Source organism: Melanaphis sacchari, unplaced genomic scaffold (genome assembly GCF_002803265.2).
Source record: "Melanaphis sacchari strain LSU unplaced genomic scaffold, SCAv2.0 Contig323_pilon_pilon, whole genome shotgun sequence".
NCBI lineage: Eukaryota > Metazoa > Arthropoda > Insecta > Hemiptera > Aphididae > Melanaphis > Melanaphis sacchari.
The window spans coordinates 331241-351303 of NW_020271194.1; the positions used below are offsets into that span (position 1 = coordinate 331241).

Here is a 20063-nt window from a genome sequence, read left to right on the forward strand (position 1 = left end):
AAAAAATTAATGTATGGTTAATGAATAATTCTATTATTAATGTTCATCCATTTATTGGTTGATAAATTATTTTTGTATATTGTCTTCCATTTAATATATGGTTATAAACATATTAATATTAAAATTATAATGGTACATTTTATATGTATGTAATGGCTTAAATTTTTTTACATTTTTCTTAACAAAAGTGCATTGCCGGATGCATTTAAATTAAACAAAAAAAAAAAAAAAAAAATTATATTTATAGTATTTGATTAATTAGTCTATCACAATATTCTATACTTACATAATGGAATGTATAGATAATAACAATGAACATGCCCACAACATTGGCATTGAGCTTAGAAGTTTAGTATTCAATTTATAACATCGTAGTACACAAAAAAAAAAAAAAAAAAAATTATGATAATAATAATAATAATAATAATAATAATATTAACAACAAATAACATGTACACAACATTAATATTGAGCACACACATATTATATAAATATTTATAGACTATACAGTAATGTAAACTATTAAGTTAGAATAAGGTAAAATTATTAATATAGCCAATGGTGGTAAACATGGTTCATAGATCACAGTAAACTGCGAAAAAATATAATAAAATAACAATAAAAAGATCACAATAAACATTTTTTTTTTAAATAAAAAAAAAAAAAATAAAAAAGTAAAAAAATAATAACAAGTACCAACGAATCAATATTGGAGTATTGAAAATACTCGTACAGCCCAGAAGTAAAAATTTAAAATACCAAATATAAACAAAACTTTTTTTTAAAAAACAACAATATATACAAGTTTTAGTAGATACTTTTTTAAAACTTCTGAACTGACATGAGTTATGAAATTTGATAACATTTATTGCGAGTATAATACGGTTTTGATCAAGACTTGATTAATTATCCTAAAAAAAATGTTTGCTATAACTATGTAATATTCTATTCTAATACACATTAATTTTACTGTCACATGCCTTAAGACATATAACTAAAAATTAAGAAAAAAAACGAGTTAACAATATGATAAAATTAATTTAACAATTGAAAATAAATATACAATAACAGCTTTCACATTTATTAGCTAAATATACAATATATTTGATTACATAGATATTGGAATAGAACAAATAGAATATATTTTGTGCTGCCACTTTACAAACGCACATTAAATTAAAAAATTTATAAAATATAATTGTTTAAATGAAAATATCAAACAAGAGTTAGGTAAAATATATAATTTATATTGAAATCAGTCCGTATAAGATAAAGATGATTAGTTATAATTCACAACTGCATGATTAAGGTCTTTGTTAATAAATTCTAATAACGAAAGATGCTTATTAAAACTAATGACTAATATTAATTAATTGCATTCACAAAAGTAGCACAGCCATGAAAAGATTAAAAATAATATAATGATTAACAATATTATTTATTACAAGGTAAATAGTCTTCGACCAGCCTATGACAAATATTATTGTACTCTGTTGAATCTCCAGAGAGTCGTTGAATTTTTAAATATGAATTGGCACCCATATCGTTTGAACATACTTCCAGTTCAATTTGCAAGCCTGTTGGAAATTGTAACACATTTTGTCTATCTAGCACAGGCCATACCCGAATGTTGGACGATATCAAATATTTGACAATGTTGAGTATATTACCAGAGGTGAAATTGGAATAGAAATCAGACAAGTCCACAACAAATGCATCGCTAGCTGTTCTTTTAAGAATATAGTCAGAAAAAAGTGGAGCAGTTTTCAAACAAGTTGATGAGTCCATATCAGTTATAATATTATTTCTATCAGCAGTTATATGATTGATTTCTTCATAATCGTCATGTATAGCTGAAAGTGGTTGATCAGTACTTGACTTTCTTAGTAAAGTATTACCTGTATTCACGGAATTCACCGAATTTGTCAGCAATGTGTCAACTTCCATCATACCACCTTCTTCATTAGTTATCATAAGTGATATTTCTGGATTTGGAAGTTTTTTTTCACAAATTTCTAAAAGTAAATAAATAAATCTGTAATATTTAAATGTTAATATCATAAAAATTAAATATTAGAGTATGAAACTATAATAGTAACAAAAATTTAATAAGATTAAAAAATAATAATCTAAATGTATCAATATACATATAAAGAAATATGTCTGATACACTCATTCATTCATTCATTAACACCCAGCAAAACCGCTAGACCGCTAGACTTGAAATTTTAGTGAGTATATATATCTAATTTTGGAGGTATGATACAAAAATTAATTTTACTCTAACTATATCTCTAAGGTGGTAAAAAGTTAACATTGTTTTTTTACACTGGATGAATATTTTTGGAATTTTACTTTAATCTATTTCTATAATTATATTTCATATTTTTAACAATCAATTGAAAAATATTAATTATATCTATGTATAACAAAGATGATCCCATATAATTGGAAGATAAGTGCAGAGACAAACATGTATGTTAAGTTTAAATAATATAGAATATTTTGAAAAAAAAATAGAATTAGATCATTAAGACATTAATGACAGAAAATATTAATTAATTTACTTAGAAATTATTATAATAATAATTATTAATTATACACATTTAATCAATTTAAATATTCCCAGTGTATCTCTAAAATATATTAAGCATAAATAATACTAACCTAGTGTTTTATCTTCTACTACAATAGTTGGTTGAGGATTTATTTTATTATTTGTTCGTAAGTCCAATGGAACTGGAATTTGATTAGACATTATATTTGGAGTACCTTGAGTAATTGAACCTATAAGTTAAAACAAAATAAAACATTATTTAAAAAAAAATTATGTTGATTATTTTAATATGAACTTAAGGGTTTGAAAATTTTAAGTTATAAATATTATTCCAAGTAAATTGACAATCATTTTTCATAAAATACAAATATAATTGATAAAAAATATTGGTTGTTACCAAAATCTAATATACTAAAAAAAAGTTTCATAAAAAAACTAAATTGAATTAAGCTGTATAATTTTACATACATAACATTCATACATAAATAAATATGAATAGTTTTTAAAAAGACAAACATTTAGTATGTAATCAATTGACCAATAATGAAATGAAACATTTAAGACTCATAACTCAGACACCTGGGAAAGGAGGGAGCTGGTTTGCAAATGCATTACTTTAGAAAATACTTTTTAATAAATTGGAGTTTTAAAATAAATAAATAATTTAATTCAAAAATTTCTTTGTTGTTGATTCATAATTGATGTCTTTAATTATGGCCAAAATAGTAAAAAACGTATAAAAAATTTTAAATACCTATTAAGAGAAACATTCGTACTTTGATGAAAATACAGTCACGAGAGAATAAAAATACCACATTCTATTAGAATATTTATTTTGGTCACTAATGATATAATTATCAATTTTGTTATGCGTGTATTATATTGACCATTGCCTGTGATACATTGGGTACGTTATGTTTGGGCAATTTGTTATAATTTTGAGTTGATATAATACTACAATAGTTTAATCTAGGGTATTAACCCTATTCATAGACAAAGATATGAAATCAATTTTCATAGATTTAACTAATACAAATTGTTAAGTTTTAAACATACCTTACTGATTATTGATGTATAAATATTTTTTATAAATTTCGAATAAGAGTGGTGTAGGGGAAAGCGAAGCTCTCTTACAACTTATATTGGACAATAAAAGTATTTTGCATTGAGTCATCCCTGTCATAATTTATGAGTCTTAACTATAGACATGCGTAACCATTGTTATACTTAAAGATGCATACAATTTAATTGGTAAGTGCTTACAGGTAAGGTGATTCTTAATTATTAATTATAAATAATTATTCAAATGACTCATAAAGTATGATAAAAAATAATAATGCCTAAATAAATAAGTTATCTAAGCTCCTATTAAATATTAACTTAACATTACTTTAATGAGCATTTAAAATTATTTTTACCAACAATTTTAAAAATTTTAAATATTAAAAATTCTAAAAATTCTTACCTTGGGTTTGTGGAACATTAACTAAAGGCGCTTGATGTAAATTTAAATTTTGCAAATGTTGGCTAAGAATATTTGAATTACCTGAGAAAAAAAATGTTATAGTTCAAAATTAATGGTATTACACAAAATGTAAACATAAAAGATTTGTTTAATACCCTGATGATTAGCAGTTGCATTTATGAATGGAGTTTGATCTACTAATGTCTGTAGACTTTGTAAATGATATGTATGAAGCATTTGTAATTCAGCATGATCCCAAGTATCTAATGTGTTTTCACTCAATTTTTGCTATTATTAAGGAACACATTAAATATTAACATTGAATTTATAAGAAAGATCAGTTAAATTTACTTGAAGTTGAATATGTTCCTGTTGAATATTACGTATATTAGGTTGCTCTAGATGTTCACTAGATGTAACAACTGGTTCACTTGTTCTACGCACAGGACTATATCGTTCAGATGGCAAATAACCACTTACATCTTTTAAACTTTCTCGACCTAATTAAATAATATTGAAAACTTTTTCATAAATTACAAAAATTATTAAATAACAAAAAAAAATAAATATGTCCTCAGATCCTAGATACTCATTAGAAAATAAAATACCATGATACCTGAATGTCTATGTAGTTCTTGAACTGTTGGTAAAACTGAAACCTGAGATATACGATGACTATGTCTAGAAGTGCTGACCATTGGTAATGGTGGTGGTATATACTCTCGATTCATACGTGCTTCTACTTCACGTACCACTTCAGGACTAATGACTTTGAAAAAAAAAATAAGCAATGGAAACAAACTACTAATAAAGAGACCTTAACAGTAACAGTTTTTAATTAAATTGATATAAGGTATTTTGATAAGAAATTTAAATTAAAAATTTTAAAAAGATGTTTCAATTATTGAAAAATTAAATAAATTGTGTTCATATTAATGGAACAACAATATAACATAGTTCTAGTATAATGATACTTTCTTCTTCATAACAAAATTATTAACTAAAATAAATGTTCTATAGAATCTAAATAAACCTATTTTATACTGGTTGAAATTGATTAAATATCTTAATATGAACAAGCTAATTTTTTTTTCAGTAATTATTTGAAATAAATTTATTATTGAAAGACTCATGAATAAATAATAATATAGAATATTTTTAGTAAAAATTTGTTACTGTAGCACTCTCTCTTTCTCAAAAAATCTTAATGTGTTAGCTAAAAAAAGAACAAAAAAATAACAATAAAATTTTAAGCTATACTACACATCAAATCCAATACCACAATGCTATTTAATGCAAATCTAACAACGAATAGGTTATAATGCAGATTAAACATACACACAAAAAAAAAAAAAAAAAAGAAGAAAAAAATTCTAAACTTGTCACAGAAAGAAAGAAAACTAAATATTATTAAATCAAAATACTACAGAAAAAAATAAATAAAAAATATTAAATGAGTGACTTACTTTTTTCTAAAGTCCTTTTATAGCATATTTGGTTGTAAATTTAAAAATTGCTTTGCTCAAGTTATTTCACAAAGTAAATAATCAGGAAAACTCATATGACATTTTTTTTTAAATTTAAAATTGAAAATTTTAGTTGTAATTTATAAATAAAAATGGTATGATATATAATATATAATATTTATAAAACAATGATGATAAAAATTATTATAATAATAAATTTAAATGAATTATAATTAAATTAATAAGTACTTACAACAAGAGTATAATGTATAGTGAAGTAATATAAATTAAGTAAGACTTAAATTTCAAATCTCAAGCAATTTAAAAAAAGGAACACAATATTTTATACAATAAATAATATACCTGGGGGTCTATCCATTACAGTTGATACTCCACTACGTCTAGTTCTTGTATTTTGTAAATTTGTTTGCTGGGCCTGAGCTTCTTCTTTATTTCCCATTCCATGTCTAGAGGTATTACACATTACTTTTGTATAACGACTGCAAGTATTAGCATAATAAATATTAACAGTAAAGTACAACTGTAGAAGTTTAGAAAATTAAAAAAATAAATAGCTAAACATAATATATTTAATTATACCTAGAACTAGTTGATACAGCATTTTCTTCAGATAATAAGTTTCCTTTACTCGATTGATCAATTATTGCGTTTCTTAAATCATTTGGATCAATTTTCATCTGCTATTCACAAAATAAAATAAATTATGATTTGAAAATTTTGGAATAATCTTAACCAATACACATGATAACAGTGTAATATGCAAAAGCAATTAATCATTATAAAAATAAAAAAATAGTTTTGTTGTTATTTACTTTTTTTAAATCTTCCTTGCTACTTGGTTCACTGAATGTACAATTCATTTTTTGTGACATTTGTAAATTTGCCCCACCATCTGATGCACGTCTACCAAAGTTGTTATCTAAAAAATAATATGTACAAAATACATTTTCCATGGTAACTTCTTTTAAATCTTATATTACTTGCTCCCATAACTTGAGGTGGTTTTAATAAATGTTGATCTTTAATTGTAAAATTTTTAGGAGACTGAAATTCAACTAGTGGAATATTCAAAGGTAAATTTGTATTAGGCAAAACATTTACATTACGTCCTGTTTGAAGATGTGTTATGTAATGTGATTCCATTACCTAAAATAATGTATTTATTAAATCAGAGAATAATTATGTACATAATATAAGAAAATGAGTTAATATCTCTAAAAATATAAAGACGTATTTTTTTCTCATTATAAATAATTTAAATTTATAAAGAATATAATTATATTTATTGATTGAATTCATTCTTATGAATGTTTTAAGTTTTTAAATTTAAAATCATATTTTATCATTGTAGTGAAACATAGCATTAAAAAAATTGAGTTAATATTCTTAGTAATACTAATAATTCAATAGAATAACTAAAATAAATCCATTAACATAATAAAATAAAGAAAATTTAGATTCATAAGTTACATAATAAAAGATATTTGTTACTTGAGTCATCAAACCATTTCCTGGACCAACGGTATGGCGACGAGTAGTCACTGGATGATTATCTTGAGCCTTATTTGAACTAGCAGATTCTCCAATATCAACATCACCATACTGTAATTTTTTTTTTAATTGAAACCATATAAAACACCAAGTATATTGAAGTAAAAATAACAAAAAAGAATATTTTATAAAATACCTTTTCTAATTGCTGGCTATCATAAATTGAACCATCTTGGCCATAAAATGACATAGAGTATAGCGGCAAATTTTCAATTAGATTTGAATTGATATTAACAGATCCATTTATATCTATAAATATAAAATTAAAATACATTATTTTTAATGTTCATGATTTACTTATGAATAAATGCAAATGCAAACTTACTAGTCTCATTAACTAATGATTGATTAGTAGTGTTGCTTTGATTAACAGTTGTATCTAATTTATCAACCAATAAATGGTAAATTGCACTGACATGATCAAATTTTTTTTGTTGAACAGACTAATAAAACAAATTCAATTTGAATGAAAAAATAGGTTTTTTTTTTTTAACAAAAAACAGAATATTGATAAGATACAAAATGCAACAACCAAATAGAAATTGTACCTATTATTTATGGTTATTAGTATTAAAGTCATTAATTATGACAAATTATTTTCAATTTTTATTCTTAGCAGAAATTAAAAGTAGTAAATCAATACAACAGTAATAAATTTAATAAAATTGATTTTTTTTTCTATACTAAAAAAATATAAAGATCTATCCAATTAATACATAAAATACTAATACTTTTCAAATTTAATAAAATTATACTAGTTTAACTGATTTTTAATTATCTATTTTAAACAATAGGATGAATATATGATTTAACTAGAGATATAATTAATCTTTCACTAAGAATATTTTGTCTATTTAATTATAAACAAATTGTAAAAATATCAAAATAAACTGCAACTAATTGCGCACCAGTCACAATTACACTGGTTTTGGCGGTTAACTATTCAAACACACAAGTTTTCTACATCAAGAATAAAACATCAGACATACATCAGAGAGTTATGGTACCAAGAAACAATAAAACTAAGAAGGTTTGGAATTTTTAATTTTTAGGAGACTTACACATAGAAAAGTTCTAGTAAGTACAAAAATAATGATTTGGCAAAAAGAATCACATACACTAAGGCAGAGGTTCCCAAACTGTGGGTCGCGCTATTTTTTTAAATAATACAAAAATATAAATAAAATAGTTTAATTTTCTGTTGTATGATAAAAAAAAAAAAAAAGGTCATTCATTGATATTGTGGGTCGCCATATTTTAAAAAGTTTTCAAAATGGGTCGTACAATAAAAAATTTGGGAACCTCTGCACTAAGGCACACCAGTATAGTAATAAAATGTCTATACTTTTAATGCTTAAACAGCTTGAAAAAATTCTTAAAATAAGATAATTTATTAGCACTTACATTAACAATCATATCTTTATCTAAACCCGGTAACTGTAACATAAGTTCTATTACTGCTGTATTCATCATTGGATTAACATCCACAGTTAATCTTTTAGTAATTGGTTCAGACAACTAGAAGTAAAATATAATTTTAACATTAAAATCAAGAATTCAAAGCTATGGTTAAAATATAAATTAATATATTCTTAGGTACCTGTTTAATCCATTTATGAGACTCTATTTGATTCAGACTTAGTCTCTTTTCAGGCTCAATGACTAACATATGTCGTATTAAATGTTCACATGCTAACATAAATTAGAAATAACAAAACAAGCAATTATTGATACTAAATAATGCAGTAATATTATTTAGGATAAAACAGTTAGATATATGCATAAATTATATGTCAGATACAAGTAACTGTAATAAATTTATAATATTAAAAAAAAAAAAAATCAAATATTGTACTAATTTTTTTTTATACGTTTAGATTACAAGTGCCTAATACTTGAATAATATTAAATATTAAAGAGAAATGTAGTTTAAAACATTTTACATACTAATGATAATTTAGGCAATCATAATTCATTAAATAGAATTGTCAATTTAAAAGATATTTTGTAAAAATGCAAGCTAATAATGTAGTGGATTACGAATAAATATTTTATTTTAGTACACACAATTTAAAATCTAAGTTTAATAATTTATTTTAATTTTTTTAAACAAATACATTAATCTCCAGAAAATGTATATATTATAAATAAGAATTAAAATATTATTTAATATACTACAAAAAATGCTTAAATATTATTTAAATTATATTATTGTTAGATTTGTATTATTATTATTATTTACCAGCTGACATGAAGTATGGCACACGAAACATTCCAGAAAGAACATTAGCACGAAGTACTTTTAAAGTATTTCCATCAAATGGAAGAGAACCACAAACCAGAACATACAATACTACACCTAAACTCTGTAAAAATATATTATGTTATCATCTAAAATTATTTGTAAAAATAATCAATTAACTACATATTTTATTTTTATTAAAAAGTGAAAAAAATAAAATAAGTGTAGAAATTGGATCAAAACATTTTGAATATTAATAAATTTATTATTGTAAATAAAATTATTACCCAAATATCAGCTTTTGGTCCATCATATTCTTGTCCTTGAAATAATTCTGGTGCTGCATAAGGAGGAGAACCACACCAAGTAGAAAGTAATTTTCCTTCGTAAAAATGATTGCTAAATCCAAAATCTAAATAATTTAATAATACAGTTAAATAATTTTAACAAAGAGCAATAGTTATTCATTCTTTCATGTCATAATTTATTTAATAATAAATAATACCTGCAAGTTTAATGTTGTTATCAGCGTCTAAAAGCAAATTTTCTGCTTTCAAATCTCTATGAACTATGTTTTTATTATGACAATAGCTAACAGCTTCAACAATTTGTTTAAAAATATGACAAGCAGCAGGTTCATCCATTCTTCCTTTTTTTACCAGGAAATCTAAATTGAATTAAAATAATAAACAAAATAAATTAACTTATATTATCTTTCTATACTCTATATTCTATAAATTATTTTAGAATAAAGTTAACAAACTGATATGATTGATAATTAATATTTAAAACAAAATAATAAAAATAAAGCAAAAATCTTTTTATTTTAATTAATTAATTAAATCAATTAAGAATAAAAATAATCGTTCAAATTATACAGATTAAATATAGATAACAATACATAAGTATAGTATTCATAAAAAGAAAAGTTAAAGTATTAATTATATAAACAGGGATTAGCAATAATATACCAACAGAAACTCAACATTGTTAATAGGTAAGGGTTTATAAAATGTTATCTTAAAATTTAGGTATATTTCTTTTTAATGGGAAAAAGTATTTTATCTATTTTAATAATAATTTAGGAGATGCCACATTCACACAAGTTGTCTCTGTCTCACTAGAAGAACTAATTTTGTGTGTTTAGCTCAGATATTAGACTGAAATGACCTACTATCAAACTAAAGGATAAGAATATTATCTGTGTTCTCTCATAAATTTTTAATTTTATGTAAAATATTAATATTTAAAGATTAAAACATTGTAAAAAACAAATAATATTCATATCCTTAAGTTTGATTATGTCATTTCACTCTAATATTGAAGCTAAATACATAAAATTGGTATTAATGAGGAAATTTTACCATGTTGTATGTTAGGAATATGTTAGGAAGACGAAGACATATGTCATGTATGGTGTCCTCTTAATTATCTAATTCAGTAGTTCCCAACCTGGGGTACACAAGATGATTTCAAGGGGTACATGAAAAAAAAATACCTAATGGCAGAAAATGTTAAATTTGTTTATTTAAATCGATTCATTAAATGTTATTAAAAAGGAAAATTTGTGTTACAAATTAAAATATAACCATCAACTTACTTAATAGCTTTGGAGTATAAAACGTAACATAGAATTTTTTGTTTGAATATTTTAAAAGTAGTCATGTGAAAAAGTTAAAAAATTATAATGAGGGGTAAAATCTAGCGAAATATTAAACTTAGGGTTACGTAACAAAAAAAAAGGTTGAGAACCGCTGAACTAATTGATAAAATCTATATTTTATTTTTAAGCTTTATTGTTTGAGTTAATGAAAATTGAAGTTTGGTATATTGCTAATTGTAAACTACAAAATCTTTATTTTAATCAAAATATAAAATAACAATGATTTTTGACATGGGATGGAATCACGATTATTAAAATGTAAATGTGAGCGTATACAATGATAAAACAGTTTTACTACAACATACATAATAGATTTATTTTCAGAGATAATACCTCAACTATGAACTAATATTAATGTTATGCCTGGTACTGATAATAATGGGCTTCATCTACATTTACCCACTTTTCACGGGGGTAAAAATAACAATGAATAAAATTTCAATTACAATAAATAGATTTCGCACATCACTGCATATAACCACATTATACAAATAGATAAATAGTATACATTATAATTTTATTTACCAAAAATTTCTCCTCCAGCAGCATATTCAGTTACCAGATAAATCATTTTTTCAGTTTCCATTACCTGTAAATAAATCAATAAAAGATAAAATAAACAATACATAAAACACTATAGTTAATATTATTTAAGTAGTTAATACATTCAATTATTTATGGGTTATTTGTTTCTTTCCTAAAGTTTTTAAAAGGACTACAATTATGGATAATAATTTTACCAAATAATTATTATCATTAAATTAGGTAGTAATCACCGAAATATAATAGATTAAAATCAACATTAAATCACTGTTCATGAAAATATAATTAGTATAATATATGTCCAAGAATTTATAAATTCATCATTGACCAATTAGTCACTACACTACACAAAATAAATGTTTATTTGAATCCTCTCTCTCCATCACTATGATACATTTACTACATTTACGTTCAAAAAGAAATATAAATAAAACTAGTGACAATTATTATACTTTAAACTGCAATAGTTTTTATAATTAAATTAAAGAAAAAAGAAAAATTATAAATTTAATGATTACTTAAGACTAATTAATCTAAGCTATCCAACTCTATCTATGTAATATATTACATAAGATGTCATTTGTTTAAAATTATAAAACTATTACACCAATTTAATTTACCTAGTCTTTAGCTAATAAATATTTACAATTTTAATCTGATAATTTCAAGGTGAGTTTATTTTTTCTTGTTTACTAGTCTTAGTAGTTTCTAAGTTCAAAATAGTCTATCCTTAATTTTGTGTTTACAGATTAAGATTTTTATTTTTTCAGAAGTTTTATAGATTATTGTAAACATAGTTTAGGTTGAAATTTTAAAGTATTTTTAAAACATTATGTTGAGTTCCTAAACTGGGAATAATTATTAATAAATTCTAATACAATTTCTACTCTGTTATCATTAAATAATTAAAAAATATCATAAAAAACAAAGAAAGTATATAAACTTAAATAATGACAGTTGAATTATACAATGATATTTTGATAACAAAGCTGTTTATACCAAAACTGTAATCGTTTCATGAATAGATTAAGTATATAGCATAGATACAGTTATACATTAATAATAAGGTATGAATACATGTCGACATTATAAAATATACATTTTCTATATCACTATCAGTTTTTATAAAGTAATACAAATTCTAATTATCAACTGATTATTATTGACAGATTATTGTTTGTATCAAAAATAATACAATCATTGATAATATTAAAAATATTTTAGTTTTTAAGATATCATAGCTTTTACAGCAGGTACTTTGTAAAATTGTAATAAAACAAAAAACTTTGGTCATGCGGTAGAAAATTAAAAATACTTGGATTTTATAATTTCTTCTGTTAAATCCTTAGAACCTCCTTAGCTTCATCACTGATGTTCAATAAAAGTGTAAAATAATAATAAAAATCAAATGTAATATGAAATTTTGAACAAAGTGTAAATGTATAAAATGTTTCGTTTATAATTAAATACATTAAACCAGTGGCATGCCCAGGAGGAAGAATAGCGGTCAACACCCCCTCAGATTAAGAAAAATTGTTAGGTGTAGATAGGTTTTTTATCTGATGACCTTTTTTATTTACTTTAAACCTTTCCCATTTCAAAATCCTGGGCACGCTTCTACATCAGACTATGATGTAGCAATTTGATGAAAGTATTATTTTGTATATCAATTATATTTTTTATCTTCCATCAACTATTCATAAAATACAGTACTCAAATCATGAATTTTATTATAACATAATAATAATTATAAATTAAGTGCAACAATTAAAATATAATCAATGTTTTGTATTTCGAAATGTATTCTTATTAAAATAACTTAACTAAGCTACTATAATATCATATATTTCACATTCTTCTTTGATCAAAATAAAAAAAATTAATACCTGAAATAATCTCACTATATGTGGATGATTAAGTTTTGACATAATTTGAATTTCCCGAAATATTTTTTTCAAATTATCCTCATTTAGTTGTGTCTTATCAATTATTTTAATGGCAACCTGAAAAAAACAAATATTAAAAATAAAATAAATAGCCAGTCTTGGAATTAAATATATAATTTGATTACTATACACATTTATAGATACTAAAAATATATAATATGAGCCTATAGTTTTCATAGAAATGAAAAAAATTCTACACAACCTAATACCCATCATGTGTATCATAATATGATACATAATACAACTCAAATCTATTATAATTATTTAATATGAAAGCATAAATTTTTTTTTTCATACCAATAAAAATTTATTACATTTATAGTTATGTTTTTAAAATTTTTTAGATAATTAAAATTGTAAAATAAATATGATAGAAAATGTTTAAATTTTGGAATTTTTAATTTAATGTTCATTTTTACATTTTGACAATATAAAATGCAGATTAATGTCTTTTAACTAATTAAATAGTTTTGTAAATTGATACATTAGTATAATCTATTTTATTATAGGAGAAAAGTTTAATAATGATAATTTAATAACTGAACTCAAATTAAATTTAGCTGTTGGGTCAATTTGTAATAATTATCTAGACACAATTAAAAGTTAAAATCATAATAATCTGTCTATAAGGCTAACTTATTATGAAAATGTTTAACAATGAAATTAAGTAATAATATTTTTTAAACTATTTGGTTAAAAAAATAGAATTAATGAACTTTGATTTTAAAATGATAATAATCGATTTATAATAATATAATTACCTAATTTATTAATTTATAAATTTTTTTTTTTTAGATGCTTTCTTACATAAATAAAAAAAAAGATCCTAGTATAAAATAATATATTTAATAAATTGCTAATAGTAATTTTTTTGCAAGAAGTTAACAATGATCTATGCAAAATAATTAAAATTGAAAATAGAGATAATATTTTACCAAACCAAATTGTACTTAATCATTAAATTTAACTATCATTTTATCTAATACTTTAAATGGAACAAAAAGGTCAGCATCTTCATGATTTTTTATTATTATTATTATCGTTATGAAACCGAATGTAATACCAAGTACAAGTAAACATTAATGAGATTATATTTATGCGATTCTACTAATAATATACATTATTATCTATAGCATATAATTGGAAATTATAGTAAACATTAAACATATAGTATTATATTATTGAATACGTCATAAATTTGATGCTATACTTTTTGTACAACACTTTATCTGAATACAATAGATTTTTAATTGAAGATTAAAATAATGAACATTTTAAATATTGAAAAAAAAATATAACAGATATTACATTTTAATTTAGTAGGTTAAAAAACAAAAATAGTATAATCCATTTTTTTTTTTAGCAATAAATAACTATAGATATAAATTTAACCTTATAAATATTTACAAATAAGTATACAATTCACATAAATTATCTAAAAAAATTATTTTTAGGAATATGCCAAATTCATTTTCCAATTTAATAGATCTTATGTTAATTTTTTTATTGAACCATGCAATTATTTTTTTCAATACACATACAAAATTAAATGCTAAGGTCAGTAGTTTGATAAATCAATAAATAAATAAATAAAACCAAAGGTTAAAGTAATCCATACGTAATCATTAAATAATCAAACTAAAAAATAGAATCTAATACACAAAAGAAAATTTTTATAATATTGTATTTAAACAATAAAAAAATGTATTATAGTTATAACATTATAAAATAAAATATATTCTTAGTACAAGTTTATAAAACATGATGTAGAAAAATATATTATTAAAAATAATATGACATTCTCAGCTACAAAAATTATTTGTGTAAGTTAACAGCATTCCATAAAAATATCTTTTATTTAAACTCAAAATATAGCTTACTAAGGGATAATTTATAAAATAAATTAATTCAATATCAGAGACCTAGTAATATATTTGAAAATAAAGATTTTGCATAGTAATCAAATTTTATCAGATATTACCATAACTAAAAAGATATAAATTTGATTAAAATATCAAGATATTACCTACTATATGTTTGCATATTTTAGATCTTAGGTTTTTTTTTTTTTTGCTATTTTTTTGCATCTCAGTATTTATTTTATATAAAAATACTTATTGTATGATTATATAAATATAAACAATTTCTTAGAATAGGAATAATCAAATAAGTAAGTATACAAAAAAAAATTTTTTTTCAACTGAATACCTAAGTATACAATATAAACATATTTAATTTAATAATTATTCTTAATAATAATTCTTCTAATAATTATACAATACATACCTACACATTCCTTTAGATATTTCTTTCAATAAAATAAAAGCATTTTTAAATATTAATTTTATAGCTTTGTAATAGATACTAAATTGATATGTTTTATTTTAAAATATGTTTAAATAGATAAATATATTATATTTTATCATTATAAATTAAAAATTAGTATTTCTATATGACAGGTACAGCTTAAGTTATTTGTATAACTATTTAAATCAGGTATGAATTGATTAATTAAAAAAAGTGATTTATGTTTGATTAATTTACTATTTAAACAAAACGAGTTAAATATATTATATGTGTATAATCCCATAGGAAAAAATAAAAGACTACTATATTCTATTATGAGTAAATTAAATTACCAGTTTTATAATTATACATTTTTCTATTCATTTTTTTTACATCAAATCCCAGTTAAAATATAATATTTTTTTATTAAGTAATTAAAAATTAATCAATAAGTAAAAAAAGTTAGTTTTTAATTTTAATAATTTGAAGAGATGGTACAATTTATTTTTTATATATTACCTACCAATAATGTTTTGATAAAATAGTTAAATAAATCAATTTTTAAGAGTATATCTTAATTTAGTAAATATTGAATATACTCGTTTTTTTTTTTTTTTTTTTATATTAAATTAAAAGCTAAACTGTAAAGTTACTTAATAAAATTAACCTTATTAAAAATAAAGTAAATTTAATAGGTTTAATATATTTCAAGCTAAAGCTTATAATTTTGTTTTTAATAAAGATAAAGGTAAAGTTACTTTAAAATTCGAAATGAATATAAAATGAATATACATGCATTGCATAATAATATTAAAGCAATTCTTAAATTCTATTGAAAATTAAAACACTTAATCTATCATATACCAATGTCAAGCCCCTTATCAATATCTACTATAATATTGAAAAATATTTAACTTATTTGGAGAGTGCTTAAGTTTATTATATGACCTAATGACTATCTATAGAAGACATATTTAAATATATATTTATTTTGATACCAAGATAAAAACAAAATACTAAAGTTTTTTTTACTTATAGATTTTGAAAGGAATGATGAATGTATGTATTTTGCAATGATGTGTGTTCTTTTTATTTAACTTTTTGTGCCTGAAAAAACTTCTCTGATCAATGTATTGTCTTCAATGGTGATTTTTGGTAGCAAATTAGATCTAGTTGGTAGTTTTGGGAGGTCAAAATTGAAAATACCAAGTATTTTTAAAATAATCAGGGAAAAAATAAAAACATTTGTTAAAATTTTAATACTATTAAAATAATTGTTTTGTAATCTTTATTACTAAAAGATTAAACCACTTTTGCTCAGAATCATATTTTCATTGCTTACAATGATTTATCATTGAATTCATATTTAATACATCCATTATAGTGCTTACTCAATGACAAATACAATCGACTTCTACTGTACAACAGAGTGGTTACCTATTTTACCCCTTTTTATACTTAAAAACAAGAGGATAAACAATAAATACCTTGGTATGTTAAGTTCTTAAAATATAATTTATATAATAAGTACAACTATTTTATTTATATACTAACTAAATCGTGATTAGAGTTTTGAAATATTATGATTAAAATACATAAAATAATTGAGTTGTTTTTTATATAGATGTATGAATGGGTTTTTAACCAAGAAATAATTTCACTAACCTAACTATTATTCTATTATTACAATATTTTATATACATAATTGTAATGAAACAATAATAATAATAATAATAATTAAACATTTGGAAAGAAAATTATACTAAGTAGGTAAATTATTTATTGTAATAAAGTATAGGTATTATGACTTATGAGATAAATTTTCTTTTTAACATTAATTAGGGAATTTTTTCTTTTTTTTTTTATATACCTATGTTTAAAGCTAAATAAATTTGAATCTATAAGTATACTATTATTTTAAAATAACGATTTAATTTGCAATGAAAATTTAATTATTACAAGTATAATTATAGATAATAAAAAGGTACAAAATAATTGATCTTATTATTTAATAATGTAAATAACTTATTAAAAAATTATTATTTGATAATATTTTTAGACAGGTAGTAATAAAAATTTTAATCAAGTAAAATTAAATTTGTATGAAGTTTTAACTACAAAATATTTTTATTAAGGTACTTGAAAAAAAAATAAAAAATAACATTTAAGACAACTAGGACATCATTTATTCATTTTTAGTTAAATTAATTTTTTTAATACAAATTAAATAATTTTAATTTTAAAAGTTTAAGAAGTAATAAGATATTTTAATAGGTAGATAAGTTGAATAAGTAAAAATATTAGGTACACTTATGATAAGTTTTGATTTTAGCAAAAATTATAATATAATAATATACCAAAATAATTTTTTTTTTTATTTAATTAAACACCCAATATGAAAGATAATATGTTTAAATTGATTTAAAACTTAATCCAAATTTAAGAATTTTAGTTTTGAACTGTTTTAGTAGTAATAAGTATTTGTTTGTACATACCTAACTGGTTACTTAAACAGATAAACCTTTTTAATTTATATATTGAATATCAAGACCAAACATATATTTTAAGATATAAACATGAAAAAAAAAAAAACTGGAATATATTTTATATATGTACTAATAAGTACTTTTTAGATATTTATTTACATAAATATTAAAAATTTAATTTCATACATAAGTCACATTGAGGTAAAAACATAAATATCAGTGACAATAGTATTTCTAATATTAAAATGTTTCAAGTAGGGAAATATTGAGATAAAGTAAATGGATTTGATGTACCTAATTATCTACAAATGTTAAATGATAATTGACAATAAGTCTGTAATTAAGGCATTTTTAAATAAATAAAAATTTATTTTGTATGTAAAGATAAGTATTTACCTTGGAGTTTGTGACAACATGTTTGGCCAGCTTGACAACAGCAAAGTTGCCTTTGCCAATTGTCTTTTCCAGTTCATAGTATCCAACACGCACCAGACGGTTGACCAATGGATTGTTGTGTCCGGCTGAGGGATGTGATGGCACACGAGCCATGGTGTTTGCATAGCTTAACTAACGATAAATTTATTTTCGATTTGTTGACTATTGTCGACGGATATATTATTACTAACGTCCAGACGGTGTCTCAGTCAACCGATTATTCACTACTACATGGCCGTGTAACGAGTAGCAGCAGTAGCAACAATAGAAACGATTGTACTATAGCGACAGTGACACGGAAAAGACGTCGATGGTAACGACCACTTACTGTAGTCTGTACTGGCAGCAACCGTCACCATACCGGACTCGACCTTTAGGGCAACTGAGTAACTGACAGCGGCGCGCGCGACACCGTGTGGACGACAAGTTGTCGGGCTTTCGGAACGACGGGTGGGCGGTTGGGCGGTCGGCGGGAGGGGACGACGAGGGCGCTCGTCAGACTTTGGTTTTACGCGGGCCCGCCGAGGGCTTACATAATAACAGTAATAATAATAATAATAATAATAATAATAATAATAGTAATAATATCGCTAACGAAAATTATTACGGCGGCGACGAATTACACAACAATACCTGTTTTAACTATTTTGTCGCCGTTAGTAATAATAATAATTTAACAACGACGATACGCGATTACTGTTGCGGTTGCGAATTTTTTGGTAACGTTACGTTTTTCAACACGCAATATTATTCAGACGGCGTGAGCGACAGATTCCCCGAGCCAACGACGAATAAAAACAAAAACACTCGTCAGCCGTCGCACTCGTTGGTATTATTATTATTATTGGTTTTGTTATTATGTACAACATTACATATTACTGTAATATTATATTACACACATATTATGACATTTACACATTATCATTAGTATAAATTCGTAGGTATGTGAAGGTGTTATTGTGATGGTTTCCAACGAATGTTTTATAAACGGTTACAATACGCGACAAGTCGGTGGGCGGCGAACGGCTGAGACCTCGTCCTCGGCTAAAGTTTATTTTTTAAATTTTTTTATCGTCGTCGGCGACGGGCACTCGAGACTCGAGTCAGTACTCAGTATAGTCATTAGCAAAGCCCGTCACTGTCAAACGAGATATTTTTTTTTTTTTCATTATCTTACTCTCCCGCTCTCACACCCGAACTGACGAACAACTCTCTCACTCACACGGCTCCTAATGAACAGAGATAAAAGTCAAAAAACGAGATGTCGTCGTCGCATGTCTAAAGTCAGCAGTATGACAATCATTTTAATATTGTGACAACGACGCGTTTTTAGTACACGTGCACACGCACATTGCAATGTCGTGTTAAATACTCCTGTAATTCAAGTATGAAGTAATTCTAC

General features: G+C 23.3%; 1 protein-coding gene across 4 annotated transcripts; it reads right to left on the reverse strand.

Moving 5' to 3' along the window:
- Positions 1 to 1233: 1233 nt before the first annotated feature.
- On the reverse strand, positions 1234 to 19814 carry LOC112596492 (serine/threonine-protein kinase SIK3-like). Of its 4 annotated transcripts, XM_025342202.1 has the most exons (22): positions 18853 to 19814; positions 18623 to 18793; positions 13395 to 13511; positions 11491 to 11554; positions 9808 to 9969; positions 9590 to 9714; positions 9303 to 9426; positions 8661 to 8752; positions 8465 to 8578; positions 7386 to 7503; positions 7197 to 7309; positions 7001 to 7111; positions 6490 to 6655; positions 6322 to 6428; positions 6089 to 6189; positions 5852 to 5988; positions 4639 to 4791; positions 4374 to 4522; positions 4178 to 4310; positions 4023 to 4103; positions 2668 to 2787; positions 1435 to 2015 (listed from the first exon to the last, which is right to left on the reverse strand). In XM_025342202.1, the coding sequence occupies exons 2-22, from the start codon at positions 18773 to 18775 to the stop codon at positions 1435 to 1437; spliced, it is 3021 nt and encodes a 1006-aa protein (XP_025197987.1). In that variant the 5' UTR covers positions 18776 to 18793; positions 18853 to 19814. The 4 variants fall into 4 exon arrangements, with proteins under 4 accessions (XP_025197989.1, XP_025197990.1, XP_025197988.1 ...); XM_025342204.1 differs by having other exon boundaries at positions 1234 to 2015; positions 6089 to 6186; positions 18623 to 19814; XM_025342203.1 differs by lacking the exon at positions 18853 to 19814 and having other exon boundaries at positions 1235 to 2015; positions 18623 to 18775.
- Positions 19815 to 20063: the final 249 nt, after the last annotated feature.